A 27,842-nucleotide genomic window follows, 5' to 3' on the forward strand; every position below is an offset into this window, starting at 1 on the left:
GTCATAGGCATTCGGCCTCTGATCTTCGGGTAAGCAGAGCCGCTGAGCAGAGACTGATAGCCAAGTTCCGCACACATGAGGACGGCCTCAACCGGGATCTTGGGTTCATGTCACACTATCTGTAACCCCCATGACTTGCCTGGACTTGCAACTTCTCACTTACTGTCCTGTCTGGAGACAGTACACATCTCTTTAACTTAAGCTTAATGCTCTCTCCACTCACATTGTCTGCACCTTTAAGACTTGATTGGCTGTAAAGACTCACATTCTAATCAGTATTCTGTAAACTGAGTGTGTGACTTTATATGCCCTGTTTGCAATTAGAACTCCCCACCTATCTGACAAAGGGGCAGAGCCCCTAAAGCTTGTGGCTTGTGCTACCAAATAAACCTGTTGGACTTTAACCTGGTGTGGTGAGACTTCTTACTAAGGTCAAAAATCCCATGAAGGAAGGTCATGTAGTTTGGCACTGTGCAGTCCCACAGGGTGGGGAGTTGGGTGGGCATGGAACAGGTGACTCCAGTAGATATGTGACTCGAGTGGGAGAGGAGGAGGGGGTGGGGGAGGTGTTAGGGGCGAGGGCACTGTTGTGGCTGGTGGAAGGGAGAGTGTGTCATGGAGTGGAACCTTCTGGGTGTGAGGGAAGGTGTTGTGGGAGAGGATTTCTCTGTGAGCTGAGGGGATTACTGGGGAAGGGCTGAAGGTGTGTTGTGGAGGGGCGGCCGATGCAGGGAGGGGTTAAAGGTTGGGAGGGAGAAGTTGCTGGAGCGGGAAAAGGGAGAAGGGGAGGATGTATTGAGGGAGGGGGAGGTGGATGAAGATTGGCAATGCTGCTGGTATCAGGAGATTGGGATGGCGAGGGTCACTCGAACTGAGGGAAGGAGATTGCTGGGGTGGGGAGTGGGTGTTAGAGTGGGGGGATGTGACTGGAGATCAGGCTGAGGGGGAAAGGGTCTAACAGGGGAATGGGGGCTTGGAAATATCATATTTTCCAACCAATGGTCCGTAGAGAATCCAAATGGTGTAAATGGCTAACCCTGTCTGTATCTGGGCCCAGGACCCGAGGCACTGAGGCAAGAGACCTCAAGCACCCCCCCGATCAAATCTGCACAGTCAGAGGAGAAAGATGTTGAAAATCAGAATCAGATCCTTCAGTGTTTGGAGTTAGAAATCCGCTTGTGATCCAGTCTGGTGAAGCAAATCATCCTCAACTGACCGGAGTCTGAGGGCTGAGGGACTGGGGAGGCAACTGAGGAGGGGGAGAGACTGAGGGGGGGGGGAGAGACTGAGGGGGGGAGGGAGAGACTGAGGGGGGGGGGGGAGAGACTGAGGGGGGGAGGGAGAGACTGAGGGGGGGAGGGAGAGACTGAGGGGGGGGGGAGAGACTGAGGGGGGGGGGAGAGACTGAGGGGGGGGAGAGACTGAGGGGGGGGGGAGAGACTGAGGGGGGGGGAGAGACTGAGGGGGGGGGAGAGACTGAGGGGGGGGGAGAGACTGAGGGGTAAGGGGACTGGGGGGAGATAGACTGAGGGAGAGAGACTGAGGGAGAGACACTGAAGGGAGAGACTGAGGAGGTACAGACTGAGGGGAGAGACTGAGGGGGAGAGACTGATGGGAAGGTACTGAGGTGATGGAGACTGGGAAAAGGATTGAAAGACTGGAACTGAGGGTGAGGGACTGGGGTTAGGGGAGGGAGAGAGACTGGAGGGGGGTAAGCACTGAGGGCAGAGTTTGGGGAACAGAGATGGTGGGTGGGGTGCTGTCTGTGGGGTTTCCTAGAAATATGGATTGTTTGCGGATTTTTTTGCTGAATTCCATCTGTAGAGCAATGGCAAGTTCTAAACAGCAGGGGGCACGCTGTCGCAATTCCAGAGAACACCTGGAGCAGAGGGACATCCTCGCTTTAAGGGCGGGCAGCGCAGGTGCTTCTGAGAATATTAGTTGAACACCTGTAAATGTCTGGCAGTAAGAGCTGGCAGCAAGATGATGGCCCGGAAGATAGTGGGGATCTTTTACCTTTGTCTCTGCGTGGGCATCGCCTATTCCCAGAGTGAGTCAATCTGTGTTGTTAATGTGCTTTATTTGTGTTGTGAACACTCCAATAAAACTTTAAAGAAAGTTTTAAGAAGTTCTGAATGTTGACGTGTCCAAAAGATGAGGAAGAGATTTTTTTTAGCCAACACTTTTACAACTTCAAACTGTGAACAGCATCAGGAAGAAAACTTTCCAGATTCTTTCTCGCTGTGAAAATTTTCCAGTGATGAGTTATATCATTCTTTACAAATGTTTTCCTTCAATTTTACAATGCTTTTGGAACTTTTCCCGAACAGGAAGCAATGATTTTATTGAAGTGGATTTAAATTCATCCTGAACCCTAGCGTTAGTGCAGAAATCGCAGTTCAGCTTTTAATTCTGGGTTTATAATTGTACTGTAACTTCAACTGAATCAGATCCAAGCTGCACTGAAACAGGGTACAGGATATCCCGGGAGTGAGTTACAGACTGGAATCTAATCGAGGGGTTCAGGGTGGTTTATATGTAGAATAGCAGATACCCGGGAGTGAGTTACACACCGGAGTCTAATCGAGGGCTTCAGGGGTTTACATATAGAATAGCAGATACCCGGGACTGAGTTACAGATTGTAATCTAACCGAGGGTTCAAGGTGGTTTATATATCGAATAAAAGATAGCCGGGAATGAGTTACAGGTTGAAATCTAATGGGGGGGGGGGTGCAGGGGTTTATATATAGAATAGCAGATACCCGGGAGTGAGTTACAGACTAGAGTCTAATTGAGGGGTTCAGGGGTTTATATATAGAATAACAGAGACCCAGATGTGAATTACAGACTGGAATCTAATTTGGGGGTTCAGGGGTTTATATATAGAATAGCAGATACCCAGGAGTGAGATACAGACTGGAATCTAATCGAGGGGTTTGGGGTGGTTTATATATAGAATAGCAGATACCTGGGAGGTAGTTACACACTGGAGTCTAATGGAGAGGTTTGGTGTGGTTTATATATAGAATAACAGATACCCAGGAGTGAGTTACAGACTGGAATCTAATCAAGGGGTTTGGGGTGGTTTGTATATAGAATAACAGATTCCCGGGAGCAAGTTATAAACTGAAATCTAATCCAGTCGGATGGTACTCTTTGGATCCCAAGGCCATGTTAGGAAGGTTATTTGATTTTGATTTGATTTATTATTGTCACATGTATTAGTATATAGTGAAAAGTATTGTTTCTTGCGCACTTTACGGACAAAGCATACCATTCATAGAGGAAGAAAGGAGAGAGTGCAGAATGTACTGTTACAGTCATAGCTAGGGTGTAGAGACACAACAACTTAATGAAAGAGTTAAAATGAAGTTTTAGAAGCGTAGGACAAGAGTAGAAGATAGAAGGTATGCTGGGCACAGCTTGCAAGAAGTCAAATTGCCCTGGTGCCATCTTGGAAAAAAGATTCTAATTGTTTAACTCAGTGGGTAGTCATCCTGCCTCTGACTCAGTCATTCCAAATTCAAGTTCCCATTTCAGCAATTTAAACACAAAACTGAGGCTGGCCTGCACTGAAGGGTGCTGAACTGGACGAGTTGTCTTATAAACCAAGGGCCTGTCAGTCTCCCAGGAGGACGTGTACACTTCACCACTAATGTTCCAAAGTTAGGGCCAGGCTGGTTCTCCCCAGTATCCTGAACAATATTTATTCCTCAACCAATGCTACTAGATAAGGTTATTTTTATTGTTTCAAAGCTAGGTAAATCTTGTTTATAAAAATTGGAACTGGATGTTTGAAAAGGGATATTAGTTTTAGCATTGTTGCACAATCTTACATCAAGATGTATTTGTATTTGAGGTGTGTATTTAAAAGTAAATGTAATCATTGGTCTAAATACCTGGTGCTGGGGTTAACGCTTCCTGGATTTTCCTGGCATTGCCAGGAATTAATAATTAATTTTAATACATTACATATGACAGAAGACACAGAGGCAGGCTCACAACGTTCTACTAAAATAGCACCTTTTAATATAGGGAAACCTCCCACACTCTTTACAGGGGCCCTTATCAAGATATATAAGAGATATGTGGGGGGCTGTGGGGGGTGGTGGTTGGGGGGGGGGGGAAGCGCAGCGGTTGGGGCGGGGGGGTGCGGGGGGGAGTGGGCGGCAATGGCCTAGTGGTATTATCGTTAGACTATTCATCCAGAAGCTCAGCTCATGTTCTGGGGACCCAGGTTTAAATCCTGCCACGGCAGATGGTGGAATTTGAACTCAATAAAAAATACCTGGAATTAAGAATCTACTGATGACCATGAAACCATTGTCAGTTGTTGTAAAAACCCATCTGGATCACTAATGTGTTTAGGGAAAGAAATCTGCTGTCCTTACTCAATCTGGTCTACATGTGACTCCAGACCCATTGCAATGTGACCCACTCTCAACTGCTCTCGGGCGATTAGGGATGGGCAATAAGTACTGGCCAGGCCTGTGATGCTCATGTCCCACGAATGATTTAAAAAAAAAGCAAGGATAGACCATTCAGCCCTTCAAGCCTGCACTGCTATTCAATAAGAGATCACCATCAACTCAACTTTTCCACTTCACCCCCATACTCCTTGATTCCCTTAGGGCCCAGAAATCTGTCAATCTGGAATATATTCAGTGATGGAGCATTGACAGTCCTCTGACATCGAGAATTCCAAAAATTCACAATGCTCTGACAGAAGAATTCTCAGCAGGAAGTCTGACAACACCAGGTTTAAGTCCAACCAATTTATTTGATAGTAAACTCGCAAGCTTTAGGGGTTTGCCCCTTTGTCAGGTGAATCTGATGAAGGGGCAAACCCCGAAAGCTTGCGAGTTTACTATCAAATAAATTGGTTGGACTTAAACCTGGTGTTGTCAGGCTTCTTATTGTGTTCACCCCAGTCCAACGCCGGCATCTCCACATCAGAAGAATTCTCCTCATCTCAATCCCACATGGCTGACTCCTTATCCTGAGGTGATATCCCCTCATGCTAGATTCTCCAGCCAAGGGAAAACAGCTTCTCAGCATCACACTTAGAACATTACAGCGCAGTACAGGCCCTTTGGCCCTCGATGTTGCGCCGACCAGTGGAACCAATCTAATGACCCTCTAACCTAAACTATTCCAATGTTATCCATATGCCTATCCACTGACCATTTGAACGCCCTTAAAGTTGGCGAGTCCACAACTGCTGCAGGCAGGCCATTCCACAACCTTACTACCCTCTGAGTAAAGAAGCTACTTCTGACATCCGTCCTATAATTACCACCCCTTAATTTAAAGCCATGTCCCCTTGTGTTAGCCATCACCATCCGAGGTAAAAGGCTCTCACTGTCCACCCTATCCAATCCTTTGATCATCATGTATGCCTCAATCAGGTCACCTCGTAACCTTAATCTCTCCAATGAAAATAATCTCAAGTCCCTCAGCCTTTCCTCATACCAGGCAACATCCTGGTAAACCTCCTCTGCACCCTTTCCAATGCCTCCACATCTTTCTTATAATGCAGCGACCAGAACTGTACACAATACTCCAAGTGCGGCCGCACCAGAGTTTTGTACAGTTGTAACATGACCTCATGGCTCCGAAATTCAATCCCTCTACCAATAAAAGCTAACACACCGTATGCCTTCTTAACAACCTTATCAACCTGGGTGCCAACTTTCAGGGAGCTATGCACGTGTACCCCGAGATCTCTCTGCTCGTCAACACTAGGAGTCCTTCCATTAGCCCTATATTCTGTACTCCTGTTATTCTTACCGAAGTGAATCACCTCACACTTTTCCATATTAAACTCCATCTGCCACCTCTTGGCCCAGCTCTGCAGCTTATCTATGTCCCTCTGCAAACTGTAACATCCATCCTCACCGTCTACAACTCCTCCAACTTTGGTGTTGTCAGCAAATTTACTAATCCATCCTTCTACACCCTCATCTAGGTCATTTATAAAAATGACAAACAGCAGTGGCCCCAAAACAGATCCCTGAGGTACACCACTTGTAACTGAACTCCAGGTTGAATATTTCCCATCAACTACCACCCTCTGTCTTCTATCAGCTAGCCAATTCCTGATCCAAACTGCTAAATCACCCTCAATCCCATGCATCTGCATTTTCTGCAATAGCCTACCATGGGGAACCTTGTCAAATGCTTTGCTAAAATCCATATACACCATGTCAACTGCCTTACCCTTATCCACCTCTTTGGTCACCTTTTCAAAAAACTCGATAAGGTTTGTGAGGCACGACCTACCCTTCACAAAACCGTGTTGACTACCCCTAATCAATTTATTTCCCTCTAGATGATTATAAATCCTATCCCTTCTTATTCTTTCCAAAACTTTGCCCACAACAGAAGTAAGGCTCACTGGTCTATAATTCCCAGGATGGTCTCTACTCCCCTTCTTGAACAAGGGGACAACACTTGCTATCCTCCAGTCTTCCGGCACTATACCTGAAGCCAATGACAACATGAAGATCAAAACCAAAGCCTCCCTAGCCTCCCAGAGAATCCTAGGGTAAATCCCATCCGGCCCAGGGGACTTATCTATTTTCACACTCTCAAGAATTGCCAACACCTCCTCCTTATGTACCTCAATCCCGTCTAGTCTACTACCTGGTATCACAGTATTCTCCTTGACGACACTGACTTTTTCCTGCGTGAATACTGTTGAAAAATGCTCATTCAGTGCTTTTCCTATCTCTTCAGGCTCCATGCACAACTTCCCACTGCTGTCTCTGACTGGCTCTAATCTTGCCCTAACCAACCTTTTATTCTTGACATACCTGTAGAAAGCTTTAGGATTTTCCTTGATGCTATCCGCCAAAGTCTTCTCGTGTCCTCTTCTAGCTCTTCTTAAATCTCTCTTTAGCTCCTTCCTGGCTAATTTATAACTCTCCAGTGCCCTAACTGAGCCTTCACATCTCATCTTTACATAAGCCTCCTTCTTCCTCTTCACCAGAGATTCAACTTCCTTAGTATGCCACAGTTCCCTCGCTCGACCACTTCCTCCCTGCCTGACAGGTACATATTTATCAAGAACTCGCAGTAGCTGCTCTTTCAATAAGCTCCACATTTCAGATGTTCCCAGCCCCTGCAATTTCCTACTCCACCCTATGTATCCTAAGTCTCGCCTAATAGCCTCATAATTACCTTTCCCCCAGCTATAACTTCTGCCCTTCGGTATATGCCTATCCCTTTCCATCACTAAGGTAAACGTAACCGAATTGTGGTCACTATCACCAAAGTGCTCACCTACCTTCAAGTCTAACACCTGGTCTGGTTCATTACCCAGTACCAAATCCAATGTAGCCTCACCTCTTGTTGGCCTATCTACATACTGTGTCATGAAACCTTCCTGCACACATTGGACAAAAACTGACCCCTCTAACATACTTGAACTATAGCTTTTCCAATCGATATTTGTAAAGTTAAAGTCCCCCATAACAACTACCCTGTTACTTTTGCACCTATCCAGGATCATCTTTGCAATCCTTTCCTCTACATCTCTGGAACTTTTTGGAGGCCTATAAAAAACTCCCAACAGTGTGATCTCTCCTTTCCTGTTTCTAATCTCAGCCCATACTACCTCAATAGACAGGTCCACATCAAACGTCCTTTCTGCCACCGTAATACTGTCCTTGACTAACAATGCCACGCGCCCCCCCCCCCCCCCCCCCCCTCTTCTACCACCTTCTCTGCCCTGACTGAAACATCTGAACCCCGGAACCTGCAACAACCATTCCTGTCCCTGCTCTATCCATGTCTCTGTAATGGCCACAACATCGAAGTCCCAGGCACCAATCCAGGCTGCAAGTTCGTCCACCTTATTGCGTATGCTCCTCACATGAAAATATACGCACTTCAAACCACCCTCCTGCCTGCCAATACACTGCTGTGACCTAGAAACCTTATCCATGACCTCCCTATTCTCATCCTCCTGTACATTGGAGCTACAGTTCAGGTTCCCATCCCCCCTCTGAATCAGTTTAAACCCCCCTGAATAACATTGGCAAATTTTACCCCCAAGATATTGGGGGGAAAACCCCTTGTCAAACCCCTTCAATAATATAGGCTGGTTTATCTCAATCCCTCCTCCCCGGACACAGGAACCAATCTAGTGAATCTACATTGCATCCTTCCTGAGGTCGTGCTTCCAGTGAAGCAAAGGGCAGCTTAGAAACACAGTTCTGTAATTGTTAAAGAAATTGCATTTGATAAGGCAAAAAAAAACCCAAATCCAGTCTAAATCACAATCATGTTTTTCCAGTTTGTATGATCTCGCTGCAATTTAGCAACAGTCCAGAGGCCATGCTACTAAACAAAAAATTTGCATTTGGATAGCACCTTTCATGGCTGCACAATTCCCCAAAGTGCTTTACAGCAAATGAAGATTTTTTTTGAAGGGGACCCCTTGCAATGGGAAACACGGTAACCAATTTTGTTTATGAGCACATCTCATAAACAACAAGATGGTATTGATCAGATTATCCAATCTATTTGTCCTGAATTTTAATCACTACACAAACATTGATGGAATAAAAGACAGAGGGTTTTGGAAACTCTCAGCTAGCCTGGCAGAGAGGAAACACAGGGTTAATGCTTCAGGTTCATGACCTTATAGAGTCCTATAGCGCAGAAGGAGGCTATTTGGCCCATTTGCACCGACCACAATCCCATCCAGGCCTTATTCCTGTCACCCCACTGTTTTACTTTGCTGATCCTCTTGACACTAGTGTCAATTTAGCATAGCCAATCCACCTAACCCCGCACATCTTTGGACTGTGGGAGGAAACCAGAGCATACAAGGAAACCCACACAGACACGGGGAGAATGTGCAAACTCCAGTCAGAATAGCAATAGTGAAATGTTGACCTTTAACTTTCAAGATGAGGTGTTAAACCCAAATCACATCTGCCCTCTCCAGTAAATGTGAAACGATTGCAGAAAACTCGACGAAGAGTATGGGAGTTCTCTCCACTCCCCAGTGTTTACCTTATAGAATCCCTACGGTACAAAAGGAGGCCATTCGGCCCATTGAGTCTGCACTGACCACAATCCCACCCAAGCCCTATTCCCGCAATCCCACTTATTTACCCTGCTAATCCCCCTGATGTTAGGATCAATTTAGCATGGCTAATCAACCTAACCAGCACATCTTTGGACTGTGGGAGGAAACCAGCACCTTAAAACAATCATTATCAAATTTTGTTGATGGGATCTTGCGGTGTACATGGTGGCTGGTACATTTCCCAAACCTCCCCACCTGTGACCCTCTTTTAAGAAGCTCCCTTAAATCAACGGCCGGAATTGTCCTGCCATTCACGGCAGGGGCATTATCCATTCCCGCCGGCAGTACATTCCCACACATGGGTTTCCCACTGGTGTGGGGTGACATCAATGGGAATTAGCAAGCAAACAACACGCCCCCTCCTACCAGCGGGAAACCAGCGGCTGGAAGGCCGCAGAATCTCAGGCAACATCTTTGACCAAGCTTTAATCACCTGTCCTAATATTGCCAGTGGTTTGGTGTTTTGTTTGAAAACACTCTTGCGAAACATCCTGGGATCTTCTACGATGATAAAGGCACTACATAAATGCAAATAATTGTTGCTCCGCTTGTGTTAGCCAATGATAAGAAGAGTGTGTTGCCTTGCCAAAAAACAACGCCTTTGACAGATTAGGCATTTGTTAGCTCTTAATTTGATTTTATTTCCCCAGGCTCTACTAGCAATCCATCTCCGTCAACCACTGCGGAAAACAACAGCCTAACCACTGGCCCCATGACTAATAAGGCGACACAAACATCCAGCGTAATACCAACAAGCAACACGACAGGAGCAGCCAACTTAACGAATTCCAACGCGACAGAAGCGCCCAATGTAACAACTGCCAACGTACCAGTAACGTCCAATGTAATGTCAACTGTGCCTCCCAGTGGATCAGCAAACACCACCACAGCCCCCTCGGGTGCCAATGGCACCCAGGCAACTACCGCCAACCAGACCAGCACTGTCGCTCCTACCTCCAGTCCTACTGCCACACTGCCGACCCAAGCCCTGACCACGGAAAACTCCACAGTCACACCAATACTGAATGCCACAGGTCAGCAATTGAACTCTCTCAACACTAAACTTTGCAACCATTGATGTGAAAAAAGGGGGTTCTCATCTCAGTTTGCGCTTACAGCGGGCGGGGAGTAAGATAGAAAGTATTTATATAGACCCCTTCTACCTTTGAAGTGTAGTCACTGTTGTAAATGTAGTAAAATGTGGCATCAGGATCTATTGCCACTTTTTCTAAGAGCAACTAGAGGTGGGCAAATAAATATTAACACCGATGTCCTGAGGATAACTAAACAAATTCTGTTAATCTGTATCATTACACGGTTTTGTAACTGGCCTATGTATAACACTCAGCCGAATCAAACTGTTCTAAAGGCAAAACTGAATGAAATGGCTGGACCACCTGGCATCAACCTAGGCACCATTGGCTCAACTAGCTCTGTTGACTCTGCAAAGTCCTGCTAACTGGGGGCTTGTGCCAACGTTGGGAGAGCTGTCTCACAGACTAATGAAGCAATAGCCTGACAAAGTCATATTCACCTTGCAGCCAATACCACCATCACCAGCCCTGGGTAAGTCCTGTCCCACTGACAGAATAGGCCCACCAGCAGTGGTGGCGCTGTGGTACACGGTCTGGAGGGATTTCCCCTTGCAGCCCTCAACAGCGACTCTGGACCCCATGAAGTGTCAAAGCATCAGGTCAAACATGGGCAAGGAAACCAATCTCTTGTTGGTTATCACCCATGTTCCCCACCCCCCCCCACGCCCCCACCCCCCACCCTCACTCCCCCCCACACCCTCAGCTGATGAATCAGTGCTGTTTCATATTGAAGGACACTTGGAGGAAACACCAAGAGGGGAATTTTCCTGATCCCTCCATGATAATTGGAGCTGGCAAAGGGCGGACCAAAGAATCATAGAATCCCTACAGTACACAGAGAGAGACCATTCAGCCCATCAGGTCTGTACTGACCACAGTCCCACCCAGGCCCTATTCTTGCAACTCCACATATTTACCCTGCTAGTCCCCCTGAGATTAAGATTCAATTTAGCATGGCCAATCAACCTAACCCGCACATCTTCAGACCATGGAAAGGTCTGTTGACCTTGGCCGGGATTTTCTGGTATTGGGGTGAGTACGGCAGGAAGATCTCACCCTAAGAGTGACAAGGACAGAGAATGTACTCTGGGTGGATGGGGGAACTCGATGAAAATTCATTTTTCCATAACTTCTGAAGAATCATAACGGACTGAAAAATTTAACTCTGTTTTTCCTCCATGGTTGCTGCCAGACCAACTGAGTTTATCCCAAAATTTTCTGTTTTTAGTAACCATAATCCTGATCATCTTTCCATACCTTGAGTGACTTCTTGTGCAGACATTTTCCTCTCGAGGGTTTTGGAGTTCTGCCTCTCACTCTTTGTTGTACAAGTGATACAAAGGGCTCTGTCCCTTATTGTATCAATGTCATACACACTCGTGTGAACGTGTGCCACACTTTCCCAGCCTGCCAGATTTCTAACTCTGGGAGAGTGTGGAACGAATGGCTTCCCAAATGTATAAGCGGGAGGTTCCTGGCATTTGTACGGAGATGAACAGCAACAGAATGATTATCCAGATGACTAAAGCCATCGTGAAGCTTACTTACAAACTAAAACATTTCTTGCTGAAGGTTTAACCTGGTTTTTAAATCTCAAAAGAAAGGAGTACCTCAGGATATCCCAATGAAATACGTTTTGAATTGCAGTCACCTTTGTAACATAGGAAATGTGGCAGCCAATTGTTGCACAGCAAGATCCCATAGGCAGCAAAGTGATAATGGCCAGATATTTGTCTGATAATTGATGTTAGTGCAAGGATTAATATTGACTTAGACCCCAGAGAGAGTTCCCCTGTTCAACTTTGAATATATTTGTAGAACAGCAATACTGGAAACATTTCTGAAAGTGAAGAAATGGATGAATATAAATTTATCGAAACAGGCCATTTGGCCTAACTTTTTTTTTTAATTCATTCGTGGGACATGGGCATTGCTGGCTGGCCAGCATTTATTGCCCATCTCTAGTTGCCCAAGGCAATTGCAAGTCAACCACATTGCTGTGGCTCTGGAGTCACATGTGAGCAGGCCGGTAAGGACAGCGGATTTCCTTCCCTAAAGGGCATTGGTCAACCAGATGGGTTTTTCCAACTCTCGGCAATGGTTTCATGGTCATCAGTAGATTCTTAATTCCAGATATTTTTTACTGAATTCAAATTCCACCATCTGTCGTGGCAGGATTCAAACCCAGGTCCCCAGAGCATTAGCTGAGTTTCTGCATTAATAGTCTAGTGATAAGACCCATCGTCTCCCCATGCTAGGGCTTATGCTCCAGCTGAGCCTCTTCCTACCCTCGTTCGTCTCATCCTATCAGCAGGCTCTTCTGTCCCTGTCTCCCTCGAGTGTTTGTCTATACTATTCTCCTTGACCACATCCTCATGGTAATGTGTTCTGCATTGTTCATCAGACCTCCTCCTTAGGGGAACTCAGTGCCTGTCCGTGCAAGTGTCAACACCATCAAAAAAAATGAGTCATCCCCCATCTCAGATGTAGGCATTGCTTCTTTAAGAAAATGAAGGATGTGTGAATTTTAATCAGATCCTGCTCATAGGCAAGGTTCCCAAGAGTACAACGTGTTCTCAACCGGCTTCATTGCCATCAGTAAGGAATGTCAGCCGTGAAGATGATGAATGGGTGCTGGGGGCACAGGTCACTTGGTCTCCTATGTCAACCCCTGGCCTGGCAACAGCCCAACTTTAACATTCTCTTGGTTTTCTAACCCCTCTGTGGCCTCGTCCCTCCCGATCCCTGTAACCTCCTTCAGCCCTGACAACCGTCTGGGATCTCTGAGCTCCTCTGGTTCAGGCCTCGAGTCTCCATCATCACCAATTTTAATTGCCCACCAGTGGTGCTGACCCTTTAGCTGGTCACCTGGGCCCTAAACTTTGAAGTCCTTCCCTAAACCTCTCTACCTAACTATCTGCCTTTTCATACTCTCATAGAATCCCTAGAGTGCAGAAGGAGGCCATTTGGCCCACCGAGACTACACCAACAACAATCCACTACCCCCCCCACCCCCGTGTTCTATCACTGTAACCTTACGCATCTGCCCTGCTAATTCTCCTAACACTAAAGGGGAAATTTAGCACAGCCAATCCTCCTAACCCACACATCCTTCAACTGTGGGAGGAAACCGGAGCACCCGGAGGGAACCCACACAGATAAAGGGAGTGCAAACTCCACACAGACGGTCACCCGAGGCTGGAATTGAACCCGGTTCCCTGATACTGTGAGGCAGCAGTGCTAACCACTGTGCCACAATGCTGCCCTTAAGCACTCCTTCGAACCTACCTATTTGATTTTTTTTGGTCATCTGTCCTAATATCTCATTGGTTCAGTATCAAATAATCATTCCTGTGGAACATTTTACAATGCTGAAGGTGCTATCTAAATCAAGGTAGTTGATTTTTCAGGTCTGTGCAAAATGTTGTAAATATGATCAGGGAATATTTAATTTACCAACATGTCTGATTAGGATATTGTTAGTCAGAGTGCAGGATTGCAATCTCTGGATTACACTGACCTGTGCACTATTCTTCCTTTCAGTTCCTGCACTGGTCTCCAATGGAACGATAACACAGTTAACGCCAGTGGGTATGTCAAGATATCAGAATCCCTTTCCTTATTTAAAAGCACTCATTTATTTACTTTGTCACACTCCCACCATCTGCCTGACACACACATCCTTAGTCCTGGATCTGGGACACCTCCCCAGACGGACCCCCTGGAAGGACTTGGGGAATCAGTGTCCATTGCAGTCAGTTCCACAGTTCCATCGTCTCTGGAAACTGAATCACCAGCTGACACCTTTAGATTGTGACCAGGGTCCTCTTTAGCCGACTTCACTGGGAGAGATTGTCAGCTGGAACACGATTTATTCCCTTCATCCACCTCAATCAGACCTCCCCCAGACCTCCTCTTCTCTGAAGTATAAAGCCCGACTCATTCTGTTGTTCTCAGTCACTGAGATGTTTTACATTGGGATCAGTCTCATGGCATTCCTCTGCACCCTTTACAAAGCCTCAGTCCATGAGGACACCAACTCCATTTGCAATATTCTGATATATCCTGAACAAGGTCTTGTACAGGACAAAATATTGTCTCCGACCTTGTGACCAATCATCCTGTAAATGTAACCCCAAACCTTACTCTCGCTATTATGGAATTGCTCACAAACTTTTGTCCTGATCTCTCTCGTCCTCCTCTTGCTTTACTGCGTTTCCCTGAAAGGTCTTGACGCCTCTGCTATTTTCTTACAACATTGCATTTTTCCAAATTAAACATAATGAGGGCAGCACAGTGGCACAATTGTTAGCACTGCTGCCTCACAGCACCAGGGACCCGGGCTTGATTTCCGGCTTGGGTCACTGTCTGTGTGGAGTGTGGAGTCTGTGCGGACGTTCTCTCCGTATCTGCATGGGTTTCCTCTGAGTGCTCCGATTTTCTCCCACAGTCCAAAAGACGTTAGGTACATTGGCCATACTAAATTCTCCCTCAGTGTACCTGAACAGCTGCCGGAATGTGGCGACTCAGGGATTTTCACAGTCACTTCATTACGGTGTTAAAGTAAGCCTACTTGTGACCAATAAATACACTTTTAATTTGACATTGACAGTCTCAATTTCACTTCCACTTCACATGGGCCGCATGTGTCTGCACACGTGGGTCTGTACTCGTGTCTGCATGTGTGTGTCTGCACGCGTGCGTCTGCATGTAACTGTTTTGCCTGTTTAACATTATTCTACCTTTGTTCTAGCTGTTGTCCCCAAACACCAAACTCTAGGCGCTGGACTAATTACTCTCATTGTGATCCTGGTGCTGATTTTAATTATTGGCGTGCTAATCACCGCAGTGAAATATTCAAACCAAGGGAAACCTGAGTTTAAACGGCTTCAAGAATTGCCAATGGTATGTATGTCAAATAGCTTTGTGTTTATTTATGTATTTGTATCTGTGTGAGGAGGTCTTGTGGTGCAGTGTGCAGCGTCCCTGCCTCTGAGCCAGAAGCTATGCCTTCAAGTCCCTGCCCAGGACTTGATGGCCAAGGAAAGTGCCTTCATAACAAAGTCAAACAACTGGTATGAACTGGGAAATCATACAGGTATTAACTGGTAAACCCTTCTAACAAGTACCCATGGCAGGTGCTAAGAGTGGGAGGGATTCCTAGTCAGCTGCCATGTGGGTGAGTGGAAGGGGTGTTTGCGGTTCCAGTTGGTTGGAAGATTGGGATGGGTCAGATCGGTGGCACAGGGTTCAAATCTTCGTTCTGGCTGGAGAAGATTTTGGAGCCATGGATCAGTGGGTCAGACCTGCCTTAGGGCAGAGAACTGGACAAGAAGAATATGCATCTCTGGTGAGAGAAATCGGGTCAATATTTTGAATTGAATATGACTTTTCTTCAGACCCCCATCAAGAGTCATATTTGCATTTGCAGGGAGTTGGGTGTCTCTGTACACGAGTCACGCTAAGTTAACTTGCAAGAAGGGCAAATAATCAGGAAAGCAAATGGGATTGGGGATATAAAATTAAGTGTGAATACTGCTAATTAGTTTTGGGAAGGTCGCTCAGCCCTGGAACATTGTGTACAGAGTTTGGCCTCTTTCTAATGAAGAATACACTTGCCCCAGAGGGAGTGCAATGATGGTTCACTAGGCTGGAGGTTGGAGTAATCCAGGCCGACATTACCTGGAATTTAGAAGCAGGATAAGGGGCTTTGATTGAAATTAAGGAAATTCTTCAGTGGTTTGATAAAGTAGACATTGAGAGGCAACGTATCCCCTCTGGAGAGGCTAGAATTAATGGGTCCATTGTCTCAAGATAAGGGGGCGGTCATATATGACTGAGAAATAAGGAAAAATTTCTTACCTCTTAAGTGTTGTGAGACTTTATAATCACCATTGTAGAGGGTTGTGGATGTTCAGTTATTGACTATGTTTAAGTCAGTGATCGATAGACTTTTGGATAGAAAGGAAACGAGGGATTTGAGGATAACCTAGGAAGATGTAGCTAAAACAGTGGTTAGCATTGCTGCCTCACAGTGTCAGGGATCCGAGTTCAATTCCAGCCTCAGGTCACTGTCTGTGCAGAGTCTGCACGTTCTCCCCATGTCTGTATGGGTTTCCTCTGCGTACTCCAAAGATGTGCAGGTTAGGTTGATTGGCCATGTTAAATTGCCCCTTAGTGTCAGGGAGATTGGCATGAGAGATGTATGGGGATTGTGGGGATAGGGTTCGGGTGGAATTATTGTCAGTGCAGGCTTGAGGGGCCCATGTGCATCCTTCTGCTCTGCGAGAACGCTATGATTCTATGACCAGCCAAGATCTCGTTAAATGGTGCAGCAGGCTTGAGGGGCTGAATGGCCTCCTTTATACAAAATAATATAGTTCCTATTTCCTATGTCCTAATCTGTTTGTGTGCAGTAAATGTCACAAATTGCACTAAGTACAAATGAGGGATCATTTCACTCACCACCCCACTGTGTTTTTATCTGTGGATCACTCTGTACCTCTCACAGTGAAACATCAAAACAGTTCAGATTTTGAGACCAGGATGACTGATTTGACATGCCTGAGAAAATGCACATTGAAATAGTGGAGTCCTGCTTTTTCCTGACTCACGCACACCCTTGTTGATGTTGGATCTGCGCCTGGGAGGTGTTGATTCCAATCCTCATAGTGTGCTCAGTCAGAGCTTATATTTGTTAAACTTGCTTTCCCGGATTGTTTTTATTTAAGCAACTGACCCAGCAGTTCACCTGATCCAACCGACTGCGTTTCTCACCTGCCATCTAGAAGCATTGAAGGGATCCAGTGAATGCCTCAGCTATCTGTAGGGACGCGACCCGCCGTGGACATGTTGCGATGCCAGAAAGGGCCACTTGCTGGCTCCACATAGACTCAATGAGTAGGAGGGGGTCCTACGGGCAAAGACAATTCCAGATTGGACTCTCTGCTCTGATTGGTTATTTCAGCTGGGGAAACTATTGGAAGTTACCATCTCTGAAAAAAGAACAAAGAAAATTACAGCACAGGAACAGGCCCTTCGGCCCTCCAAGCCTGCACCGACCATGCTGCCCGACTGAACTAAAACCCCCTACCCTTCCAGGGATCATATCCCTCTGTTCCTATCCTATTCATGTATTTGTCAAGACGCCCCTTAAAACTCACCTTTGTATCTGCTTCCCCGGCAGCGAGTTCTAGGCACCCTCTGTATAAAAAAACCTGCCTCGTACATCTCCTTTAAATCTTGCCCCTTGCACCTTAAGCCTGTGCCCCCAGTAATTGACTCTTCCACCCTGGGATAAAGCTTCTGGCTTTCCACTCTGTCCATGCCTCTCATAATCTTGTAGACTTCTACCTCAACCTCTGCCATTCCAGTGAGAACAAGCCAAATTTCTTCAACCTCCCCTCATAGCTAGTGCCCTCCAAACCAGGCAACATCCTGGTAAATCTTTTCTATACCCTCTCCAAAGCCTCTACATCTTTCTGGTAGTGTGGCAACTAGAATTGAGACAATATTGAACTTTAATCAGATATATTCATGGAGTGTTCAGCACAGACTGCCAACCACCCAGCTCACACTTCCACCATTGTCCAACCGTTATGTCCATCCTTAGAGCGTCTGCGTTTGCCACGACCAATCAGAAAGAGAGTTATTATCTGTTTGGATGATTCCTAACTGCCTTTTCCTTCCCCCATCTCCAAATGCCTTTTCCTGTTGGAGAAATGAAAGTGTGCAAAAATATTGAGAATTAAAACAATGTGACGCCCACTTAGTCTCCTCCCGGTGATGTTCGAAGTGTCATTCCTTAACATGCCAGGGTCATCCTGGAGGGCAGGAAACCCTCTGGAATTATAGAATGGTAGCGGCACAGGAGGAGGCAATTTGGTCTATTCTGGCCACACTACCTTTCTGTAAGAGCAGCTCACTCTCCTGCCCACCCTTAGACCCGCAATTTTTTTCACTTCACACAATTACCCAACAGAGTTTAGAAAAGTGCTGATTGGATCTGCCTCCAGCAGGCTTTCAGGCAGCGTGTTCCAGACCCTGAACCACTCGCTGCCTCAAAACAAAAAAGGGGTTTTCCTGTGTTGCTGCTGTTTCTTTCATCAATAAACGTCCTCTGCCTCTCAAGCCTCCTGCCAATGAGAACAGTTTCTCTCTTTCTAGACCTTGGGAAGGGATTTTCTGGCCACACTCACCCCAAAATTGCATAATCCCACCCAAGGTCAATGGACCTTTGCATGGTTGTGTCCCCGCTAACAACCACACACCCCCAACTAACCACCATCACCCCCCCACCCCCCACTCCACCCCTCTCCTTCTGTGGCAGACAGGATGGGAAAATTGGCCCCTCTGTCTAGCTCTGTCCAGACTTCCTCATGATCTCCTCTTAACCTTTACTTTTTCAAGAGAAACAGATGCAGGTTTGACCACATACCCACGTTGCTGAAGTTCCTCATTCCTTAATGTGTTCTGTACAATACTTCCACATTCTTCTTAAAGGGTGATGCCCAGAATTTGACAGAGTTGTGACTGAACAGGGTTCGATACAAATTTCTCAGAACTTCCTTGCTTTTATACACTTATCTCTATGTATTGAGTTAAGGATTCCCTTTGCTTTTCTCTGCTTTCCGAACCTGCCCTGTCACCCTCAACGATTAGTGCACATATACCCCCGGGTCTCTTTGCTCCTGCAGTCCTTTTAGACTCAAAGCCTTTAATTTATTTGCCTCTCCGCATTCTCCCAACCAACATAAATAACTTCACACTTCTCATAAAATCTCTACAGTGCAGAAGGAGGCCATTCAGCCCATCGTGCCTGCACTGAGCACAATCCCACTCAGGCCCTTTTCCCCCAAAACCCCACATATTTATCCTGCTAATCCCCCTGACAATAAGGGGCAATTTAGCATAGCCAATCCACCTAACCCGCAAATCTTTGGTGTGTGGGAAGAAACTGGAGGGCTCGGAGGAAACCTGTGGGGAGAACATGCAAACTCCATACAAACCGTACCTCAAGCTGGGATTTGAACCTGGGTCGCTGGCACTGTGAGGCAGCAGTGCCAACTGCTGTGCCAGCGTACCGCCCACTTTTCTCAATTAAATTTCCCACTTGCTGTCCATTCCACCGGTCCGTCTAAATTCTTTTGAAGTTTGCCACCTAGAAGGACAAGGGCAGTGGATATTGGGAACACCACCACCTGAAAGTCCCCCACCAGATCATTCACTGTCTTGACTTGGAAATACATTGCAGTTCCTTCACAGTCGCTGGGTCAAAATCCTGCAACTAACTCCCTCCCTACACATGGGCTGCAGTGATTCAAGAAGGCAGCTCACCACCACCCCCTCAAGGCCAACTAGGAATGAGCAATAAATGTTGACCCAGCCAGCGATGCTCACAACCTGTGAATAAAATAAAAATAAATCCTCATCACCGTTGTGAAGCTTCCAGGTTTTGCGTCATCTGCAAATTTTGAAATTGTGCCCCGTGCGTCCAGATCTGAGTTATTGTTAACTGTAATTCTCAAATCTCCCCAGGCTAGGGTGGGTAGCTTTCTTACCCTGAGACTGAGTAGAATGGACCTATGTTCCCTGGCATTTAGAGAAATGAGAGGTGATCTCATTGAAACGGGAGAAGTGCTGAGAAGGTTTGACTGCCAGAACTGTACGCAGTAAAGTTTATTTATTACTTCTCAAGTAGGCTTACATTAACACTGCAGTGAAGTTACTGTGAAAATCCCCTACTCTAGTTGTGCGGAGTCTGGGACACAGGAGGATTTTACACAGAGGAAGAACTACTTTATCGAAGGGACTGGGAATCTTTGTGATTCTCGTCCTGAGAGGGCAATGGATCCTTATTCGTTGAGAACATTCAGGACTGAGCCAATGACCTTTGGGCAATAAGGGAGTGGGCAGGAAGGTGGGGATGAGGTGGAAGATCAGCCAATGATTTTACTGAATGGCCTAGCAGGCCCGATGGGCCAAATGGTCGCCTGCTCCTATTTCTCCTGTCCTTATATCATTAAAAAATGATGCATAGATTCAGGGATGCTTACAGCGCAGAAGGAGACCATTCTGCACAGTGGCACAGTGGTTAGCACTGCTGCCTCACACCGCCATGGACCCAGCTTCAATTCTAGCCTCAGGTGAATGTGTGGAGTTTGCGCGTACTCCCCTGGGTCTGCGAGGGTTTCCTCTGGGTGCTCCAGTTTCCTCCCACAGTCCAAAAGACATGCAAGTTAGGTGGATTGGCCAGGCTAATTTGCCCCTTTATGTCCCAAGATGTGTAGGTTAGGTGGATTGGCCATGGGAAATGTGAGGAGTTACTGGAACAGGGTGGAATGGAGGGACTGGATAGTGTGCTCATTCAGGAAGTCAGTGCAGACTTGATGGGCTGAATGGCCTCTTTATGCACATAGGGGTTCTATGGGTCTATGGCCCATCATGTCCATGCTGGTCAATAAAGATCTGGCTACACTAATCCCATTGGTTAGCACTGCCAGGGACCCGGGTTCAATTCCTGGCTTGAGTCACTGTCTGTGTGGAGTCTGCACATTCTCCCTGTGTCTGCGTGGGTTTCCTCCAGGTGCTCTGGTTTCCTCCCACAATGTAAAGATGTGCGGGTTAGGTGGATTGGCTATGCTAAATTTCCCCTTAGCGTCAGAGGGATTAGCAAGGTAAATGAGACTTATGGGAATAGGGCCTTTGTGGGATTGTGGTCGGTACAGACTCGATGGGCCGAATGGCCTCCTTCTGCACTGTAGGGATTCCAGTGCTTGGTCCATAGCCCTGAAGTTTACAGCAGTGCAAAGTTACGAGAGTTTCTGTCTCCACCACCCTTTGAAGTAGCGAGCTCCAGACTCCCTCCATCCTAATGGAAAAACTGCCATCTTATTCACTCTATCTCTGTCCCTCACAATCTTATACCCCTCTAACAGGCCTGCTCTCAACCTTTGCTGCTCCAAGGAAAACAGCCCCTGCCTATCCAGTCTTTCCAGATAGCTCGGACCCTCCATCCCAGGCAGCATCCCTGGTGAATCTCCTTTGTATTCTCTCCAGTGCAATCACATCCTTCCTATAATGTGGTGACCAGAACTGCACACAGTACTGCAGCTGTGGCCAAATAATCATTGGCTGAGACTAGGGGGCAGGATTTTATGGCCTCACTCATCCTGAAATCCTGCCTGGGGTTAATGGACCTTTCCATGGTCCACCCCGTGTCTGCTCCAATTCCTGTGGCTGGTGGGGCAATAAAATTCCGGCCTGGGATTTGGTCTAGCTGTAATGCTAAACACATCCCCTTTAAGAATTTTGTTTTAGCCACAACATCACCTGACTAGAGCCAACTGGTCCAATCAGCATTTCACCTGGAGTTGGCAGAGTGTTTCCTTTCTCACAGTGAGCTGTTTACAAGATTTGAATGGTCAACGGTTTGACCTTCCTTCCCGTTGTATCTTTCGAGAGGATGATGGGAATGAATTTATATCTATGGTCTGGAGTGACTAGGGCAGTAATAAATAAAGACCATGAATCTCAACTGACCCAACACAACTCCTCCCCCCAGCCCCCCTGTATGGGGCATGGCGTGGGGTGAAGGATCTCAGATTCGCTTTCTGTATTTCTGCGGATAGCTGTAAAGATCCAGCAGTGTCAATAACGAGATCCGCATTGCGTTCTCGTCATGAACAGTATCCTCCCCTTGCGTTACAGGAGTGTGTGGCTAATCTCAAAGGAAATTGAGGCTGGTTGTGAAAGCAGGTCCATCACTCAAGGCAAATTTCACCCCTGGTTTGTTCTTTCTTCCCATCCAGCTGGAAGCTGCTCAACTCCACCTTCCCCTTTCTAATCCTTTTCTAAGGGCAGCATGGTGGCACAGTGGTTAGCATTGCTGCCTCACAGCACCAGAGACCGGGGTTCAATTCCTGGTTTGGGTCACTGTCCATGTGGAGTTTGCACATTCTCCCTGTGTCTGCGTGGGTTTCCCCCAGGTGCTCTAGTTTCCTCCCACACTCCAAAGATGTGCGGGTTAGATGCATTGGCCATGCTAAATCCCTGAAAGTTGGCACCCAGGTTGTTCAGAAGGTGTACGGTGTGTTAGCTTTTATTGGTAGAGGGATTGAATTTCGGAGCCGTGAGGTCATGTTACGACTGTACAAAACTCTGGTGTGGCCGCACTTGGAGTATTGCGTACAGTTCTGGTCGCCGCATTGTAAGAAAGATGTGGAGGCATTGGAAAGGGTGCAGAGGAGGTTTACCAGGATGTTGCCTGGTATGGTGGGAAGGTCTTATGAGGAAAGGCTGAGGGACTTGAGGTTATTTTCATTGGAGAGAAGAAGGTTACGAGGTGACCTCATTGAGGCATACAAGATGATCAAAGGATTGGATAAGGTGGATAGTGAAAGCCTTTTACCTCGGATGGTGATGGCTAACACAAGGGGACATAGCTTTAAATTAAGGGGTGGTATTTATAGGACGGATGTCAGAGGTAGGTTCTTTACTCAGAGGGTAGTAAGGTCGTGGAAGGCCCTGCCTGCAGCAGTCGTGGACTCGCCAACTTTAAGGGCATTCAAATGGTCAGTGGATAGACATATGGATAACCTTGGAATAATTTAGGTTAGAGGGTCATTGAATTGGTTCCACTGGTCGGCGCAACATTGAGGGCCGAAGGGCCTGTACTGCGCTGTAATGTTCTATGTTCTAAATTGCCCCTTAGTATCCCGAGATGCGTGGGTTAGAGAGATTAGTGGGATAAATATTTGGGGTTACAGGGAAAGGCTTTGGGTGGGATTGTTGTCGGTGCAAACTCGATGGGCTGAATGGTCTCCTTCTGCACTGTCAGGATTCTATGATAATCACAGTTCACAAGCTTGTAAAATACAACCTAAGGGATAAGGTAACCAAAATGTGTGTGCGAGAGTGGGTTTGAGTGAATGTGTGCATGAGAAACTGTGTGTGTGTGTGAGAGAGAATACATGTGTCTGATAGAATGTATGCATAAGTGAGTGTGTGTGGGTGAGAGAGTGTGCAAAAGCATGTGAGTGTGTGTGTTATTCTGAAGCCTGGTAAACTGTTCCATTGGAATTAAAACCTTGAGGTTGATCTTGATTCTGGGTTGCTATTCCCGCTCTCAGTTGGTTTATATGACCACTCAGACTCAAGATATCTACTCACCAGGTTTTGAAGGTGATCCTTATTTCCACTTTAAGATGTCCTTTGACCTTGTCATATTACCAAGTTTTTGCACCACAGAAACAGACCATTTGGCCCAACTGCCCAATGCTGGTATTTATCCTCTGCATGAGCTTCCTCCCACTCCCTCTCCATCTCACCCTATCAGCAGCTCACACATGTGTTTAACCAGTTTACCATTCAATGTACTAATACAATTCACCTCAACCACTCCCCAAGGGAGCGAGTCCCACATTCTCACCAATCCCAGATGGAGAAGTTTCTCCTCAATTCCCAGTTGGATTGATGCTCCCTTGTCCTGGTCTAACGCCCTGCAAATGGAAACCTCTCTACATCCATCCAATCAAACCCCCTGGTTATTTAAAGCTCGCTATCAGTTCCTCCCTCAATTTGCATCAATTTCTGGAGAAATGAGTCCAGCCCATGGAATGTTTAAGATCCACTGAACTGGTTTCGATAGCTTGCGAGGAATTTTTTGAGATTATTTTCCTGCGCTTTTTCTATCCCTTCCTGAAGCTACTGGAAAGGGGGAGGGGGAGGAAGTGCCTGGCTGTGGTGCTCATGTCTCTCTGATTATAGGGTGGGTCTGAGGCACCAGTCGGCCTTCATTCTTGTCAATCAATCTTCACATTCTCCAGTTGTGTTGTAGACTGGTCACACTGTCACTGCATTGGAATATCACCATCATCCATTGGTACAATAGTGCCCCCTATCAGTCTCAGTTAATACTGCACTCATTGGAAAACAGGTCAATGGTCGAATCAAGCTATTTAAAGTGTGGCCTTTAAAAAATATACATTTCCACACTCTGTTCCAATCCTGGCAGATGCACGGCCGATATTTGCACACCTTCCTCTTGTTTTGTCCCACGTCCAAAAGAATATCTAATTGTCTTGAATGTGAACACAAGCATCGCCTGGTAGTTGTATTGTTGGAAATGTCTATTTTACTCTAGTAATAGTGGTGCCAAGATTTGAATTCTTTTTTATTCATTCATGGTACCTGGGCATCACTGGCTGGCCAACATTTATTGCCCATCCCTAGTTGCCTGAGGGCAGTTGAGAGTCAACCACATTGCTGTGAGTCTGGAGTCACATGTAAGCCAGAGCAGGTAAGGACGGCAGATTTCCTTCTCTAAAGGATTTTTCTGACAATCTATAATGCTTTCATGGTAATCAGTAGATTCTTAATTCCAGATATTTTTTATTGAATTCAAATTCCACCATCTGCCATGGCGGGATTTGAACCCAGGTCCCCAGAACATTAGCTGAGTTTCTGGATTAAAACTATAACAATAATACCACTAGGCCATTGCCTCCCCTTGTATCGGGGCAAACTCCTCTTGTACATTTCCTATATTCACACAGAATGTACAGCACAGAAAAGGCCATTCGGCCCAGCAGGCCCATGCTGGTGTTTATTCACAAGCCTCCTCCCAATCTATGTTATCTCAGCCTGTCAGCATAAACTTCTTTCTCCCTCATGTACTCATTCAGCTGCTCTTTACATGGATCGATTCCAATCACCTCAATCGCTCTCTCTATTAATGAGTTCCACATTCTCCCCACTCTCTGCATGATGAAGTTTCTCCTGAATTCCTATTGGATTTACCAGTGACTATCTAGTTTTGGACTCTTCTCACATGCTTCTTGGCTACAAGAGTATGCTTATTATCTGGTAGCAATCCTCCCATCTCTGGTTCTGAAGCCCTTGACCTACTTGGTCAATCTTCTGATTCCCCCCAAATGCTCCACTCATGTGTCCTCACTACAACCTCACTGAGTTGAAACTGGGGCTGGAATTTGAGCTTGTGGCTGGTCTGGTGAGCTGTTCACATCGGCAGAAGTGGAAGATCTTGTTGGTGTGAGGGGCTGGGAACTGCCAGCCAGAGAGGCAGAGCCTTGGCTTCTAAGCCAAGGCATTTCTCCAAAGAAATTGAAAGCTTTGGCACTCCTTCCTTGCCTCTTTCCCTCAGCCTTTGTCCCCCCTTCCTTCTGTCCCCCCTCCCCTTTGTCCCTCCTCCCCTCTGCAACTTTGTGGAAACTCCAAAGTAGTTAGCCCCTTGTCGGCTGGATTGCTTGTCTACATGTGTGGTGTCCTGGGACACTTACTTAGACTGCTCTAGAGAAACAGGAAGAAAAGAGCCTGTGTCCAGCCCCTCTCTGGACAGGGATGGGGGGGGGCCAGGACAGTTTTCTGTGCCTTGCTGCTGTATGAAATACTTACACCCATTTCCATTTTGTTCTTTCAGAACAGTTTAAATGAAGAAGCTCCATTTGCTCAATACCCGCCCAAGTAACCCAGACTTGACCGGCTTGACCGCATGAGAATGTTCTGGAAAGTGATGTGGCACTCGATTGGCTGTTGGCGAACTTACTCACCAATTTATCTCATCTCATTTTCTTACTGCTATGCCCATAATTGCACGGTTAACCCTTTCATCACGGAGACTAAAGGACCTTGCTGCTGTAGATAAGCCTGCTGACTAGCCTTAGAACGTGGACTTTATATTGGATTTGCTAACAAAAAGCTTCTACTTCTGCGCATGAAGCCCCTGTAATTGTTTGGCTATTGACTGTTTGTGACTGTCCATTTTTTTCCAGTTTTTGGTGTTGCTGGCTCTTGAACTTTTAACAGGTTAAAGTTTGAGGCAAAATGTTTTCTCGTTAAACGAAGTGGATTTATTTTTTTTTTAATGCGATTTCTATCTTTAAGGCTGTCTGTTCCAGTGGTCTCGCTCACCAAATGTCAATGATTCAGACTTGAGTTTGAGTTGAGCATCCCCAGTAAAACCCCCATTTTACCCTGACCTCCAGTACCCCTCAGGACATGGTCAAGCGCCCCAGGAGCACTATCTTCAGAAGGCTTTCACTGTCGTAAAGTAGGTGAACGCAGGTGCCAACCTATGCAGAGTAAGATCCCACAAAGAATGACACCATGAATAATGGCGCTAGTATCTTACCTGCTCGACAGCGACAGGGGACAACATATCAGGAAGGACAATTTCTGGCCACTTTCCTACAGCTTTCTGCACCTGACCCTGCAACAACTTGCATTTATATAGAACCTTCAATGTAATAAAACATCCATAGGTGCCAAAACCAAAGGAACGCACATGGAACCAGATAAAAATGTATTAGAATGTGTAGCCAAACGCTGGGCAAAGCAATAGGTGCATCGGTAGGATGGAATCAGAGGTAGAGAGGCCCAATTCCAGAGCTTAGGGTACAAGTCGCTGAAACTACAACTGCCAATGTTGGAGCAATGGAACTCGGGAATGCATAGGAGGTCAGGATTGGAGGGATAAAGAAATGTGGAAGGTTTTAGGGTTGGAGGAAGTTTACCGAGACCATAAGCCAATGTCACTCAGGTAGCACAGAGACAATGGATGACTGGTACTTGGTGTGAGTTCGAATTTGGGCTGTCAAGTTTAGGAAGAGCTTGGGGGCAAGGTCAAAGGCTGGCTGGGAGTGGACTGGTTTAGTTCAGCAGATCTTTGGAGTGTGGGAGGAATCTGGAGCACCTGGAGCAAACCCACGTGGACACCTGCAAACTCCACACAGACAGTCACCCGAGGCCTGAATTGAACCCGGGTCCCTGGCGCTATGGGGCAGCAGCACTAACCACTGTGCTACTGATGTGACACACCTTTCCAACAAAAATCTATCAATCTTGGTTTTGAAATTTTCAGTTACACTCCCCATCAGTGCTCCAATTTTTAGGATGACCAGAGAGCAGCTAATGATCATTTTCCTGTGGCGGTAACAGGCGCTATATCCCCCTCTATACACTCATGGACACTGTCATGGGGGGGTGATAGTGAATGGATCACATATCTGTGCTCCCTTGCTGTTGTTTCCATGGTGATGATGTGCCTGACTCTCAACCAAATGGGAAAGCCATTTTCTAACTCACCCCTGCCCTTAGAATATAGGAAGTAGGAGTAGGAATAGGCCATTTGGCCCCTCAATCTGCTCCACCAGTCAATGAGGTCATGGCTGATCTGATTGTGGCCTTACCTCCACTTTCCTGCCTGTTTCCCCTTAACACCAAACTCAGCCTAACCGAACCCAGCCCTGAATATATTCAATGATGCAGCCTCCAATGAGGGGAGGGAATTCCAAACACCAAGGACCCTCAAAGAAAAGATTCCTCCTCACGTCCATCTTCAATGAGAGACCCCTTTTTCTGAAATGGTGCCTAGATTCTCCCATGGGAAATAGGAACTGCAGGCTTCACAAATTGCAAATCCTACACAAGTGTGAAATCTACAGCAAAACCTGTTGTGTATTATTCTGGTTTAAGATGTTGTATCCTTCTGCTGATTTTTTTGATTTGGTTTAAGTCATTCCTGGGGCAGGATTTTCCAGCTGTGTTTACCCCAAAACCGCAAAATCCTGCCCGAGGTCAATGGACCTCTGCATGGTCCATCCCTCCGCCTGCTACGATTCCCATGGCG

General features: G+C 46.5%; 1 protein-coding gene across 1 annotated transcript; it reads left to right on the top strand.

The window, feature by feature from the left end:
- Nucleotides 1-1,901: 1,901 nt before the first annotated feature.
- LOC145358773 (uncharacterized) lies at nucleotides 1,902-26,327 on the top strand. The gene is made up of 5 exons (XM_080213043.1): nucleotides 1,902-2,050; nucleotides 9,752-10,135; nucleotides 13,739-13,786; nucleotides 14,949-15,100; nucleotides 25,635-26,327. Exons 1-5 carry the CDS (start codon nucleotides 1,984-1,986, stop codon nucleotides 25,680-25,682), a joined length of 699 nt encoding a protein of 232 aa, XP_080069169.1. The 5' UTR covers nucleotides 1,902-1,983; the 3' UTR covers nucleotides 25,683-26,327.
- Nucleotides 26,328-27,842: the final 1,515 nt, after the last annotated feature.

Source organism: Carcharhinus amblyrhynchos, chromosome 26, assembly GCF_965287045.1.
Source record: "Carcharhinus amblyrhynchos chromosome 26, sCarAmb.v2.hapA, whole genome shotgun sequence".
Taxonomy (NCBI): Eukaryota; Metazoa; Chordata; class Chondrichthyes; order Carcharhiniformes; family Carcharhinidae; genus Carcharhinus; species Carcharhinus amblyrhynchos.

Coding starts and splice junctions, on each gene's coding strand:
- LOC145358773 (XM_080213043.1), top strand. CDS start 1,984: ATGATGGCCCGGAAGATAGTGGGGATCTTTTACCTTTGTCTCTGCGTG. Junction 2,051..9,751: donor GGGCATCGCCTATTCCCAGA/GTGAGTCAATCT, acceptor TTATTTCCCCAG/GCTCTACTAGCAATCCATCT. Junction 15,101..25,634: donor GGCTTCAAGAATTGCCAATG/GTATGTATGTCA, acceptor TTGTTCTTTCAG/AACAGTTTAAATGAAGAAGC.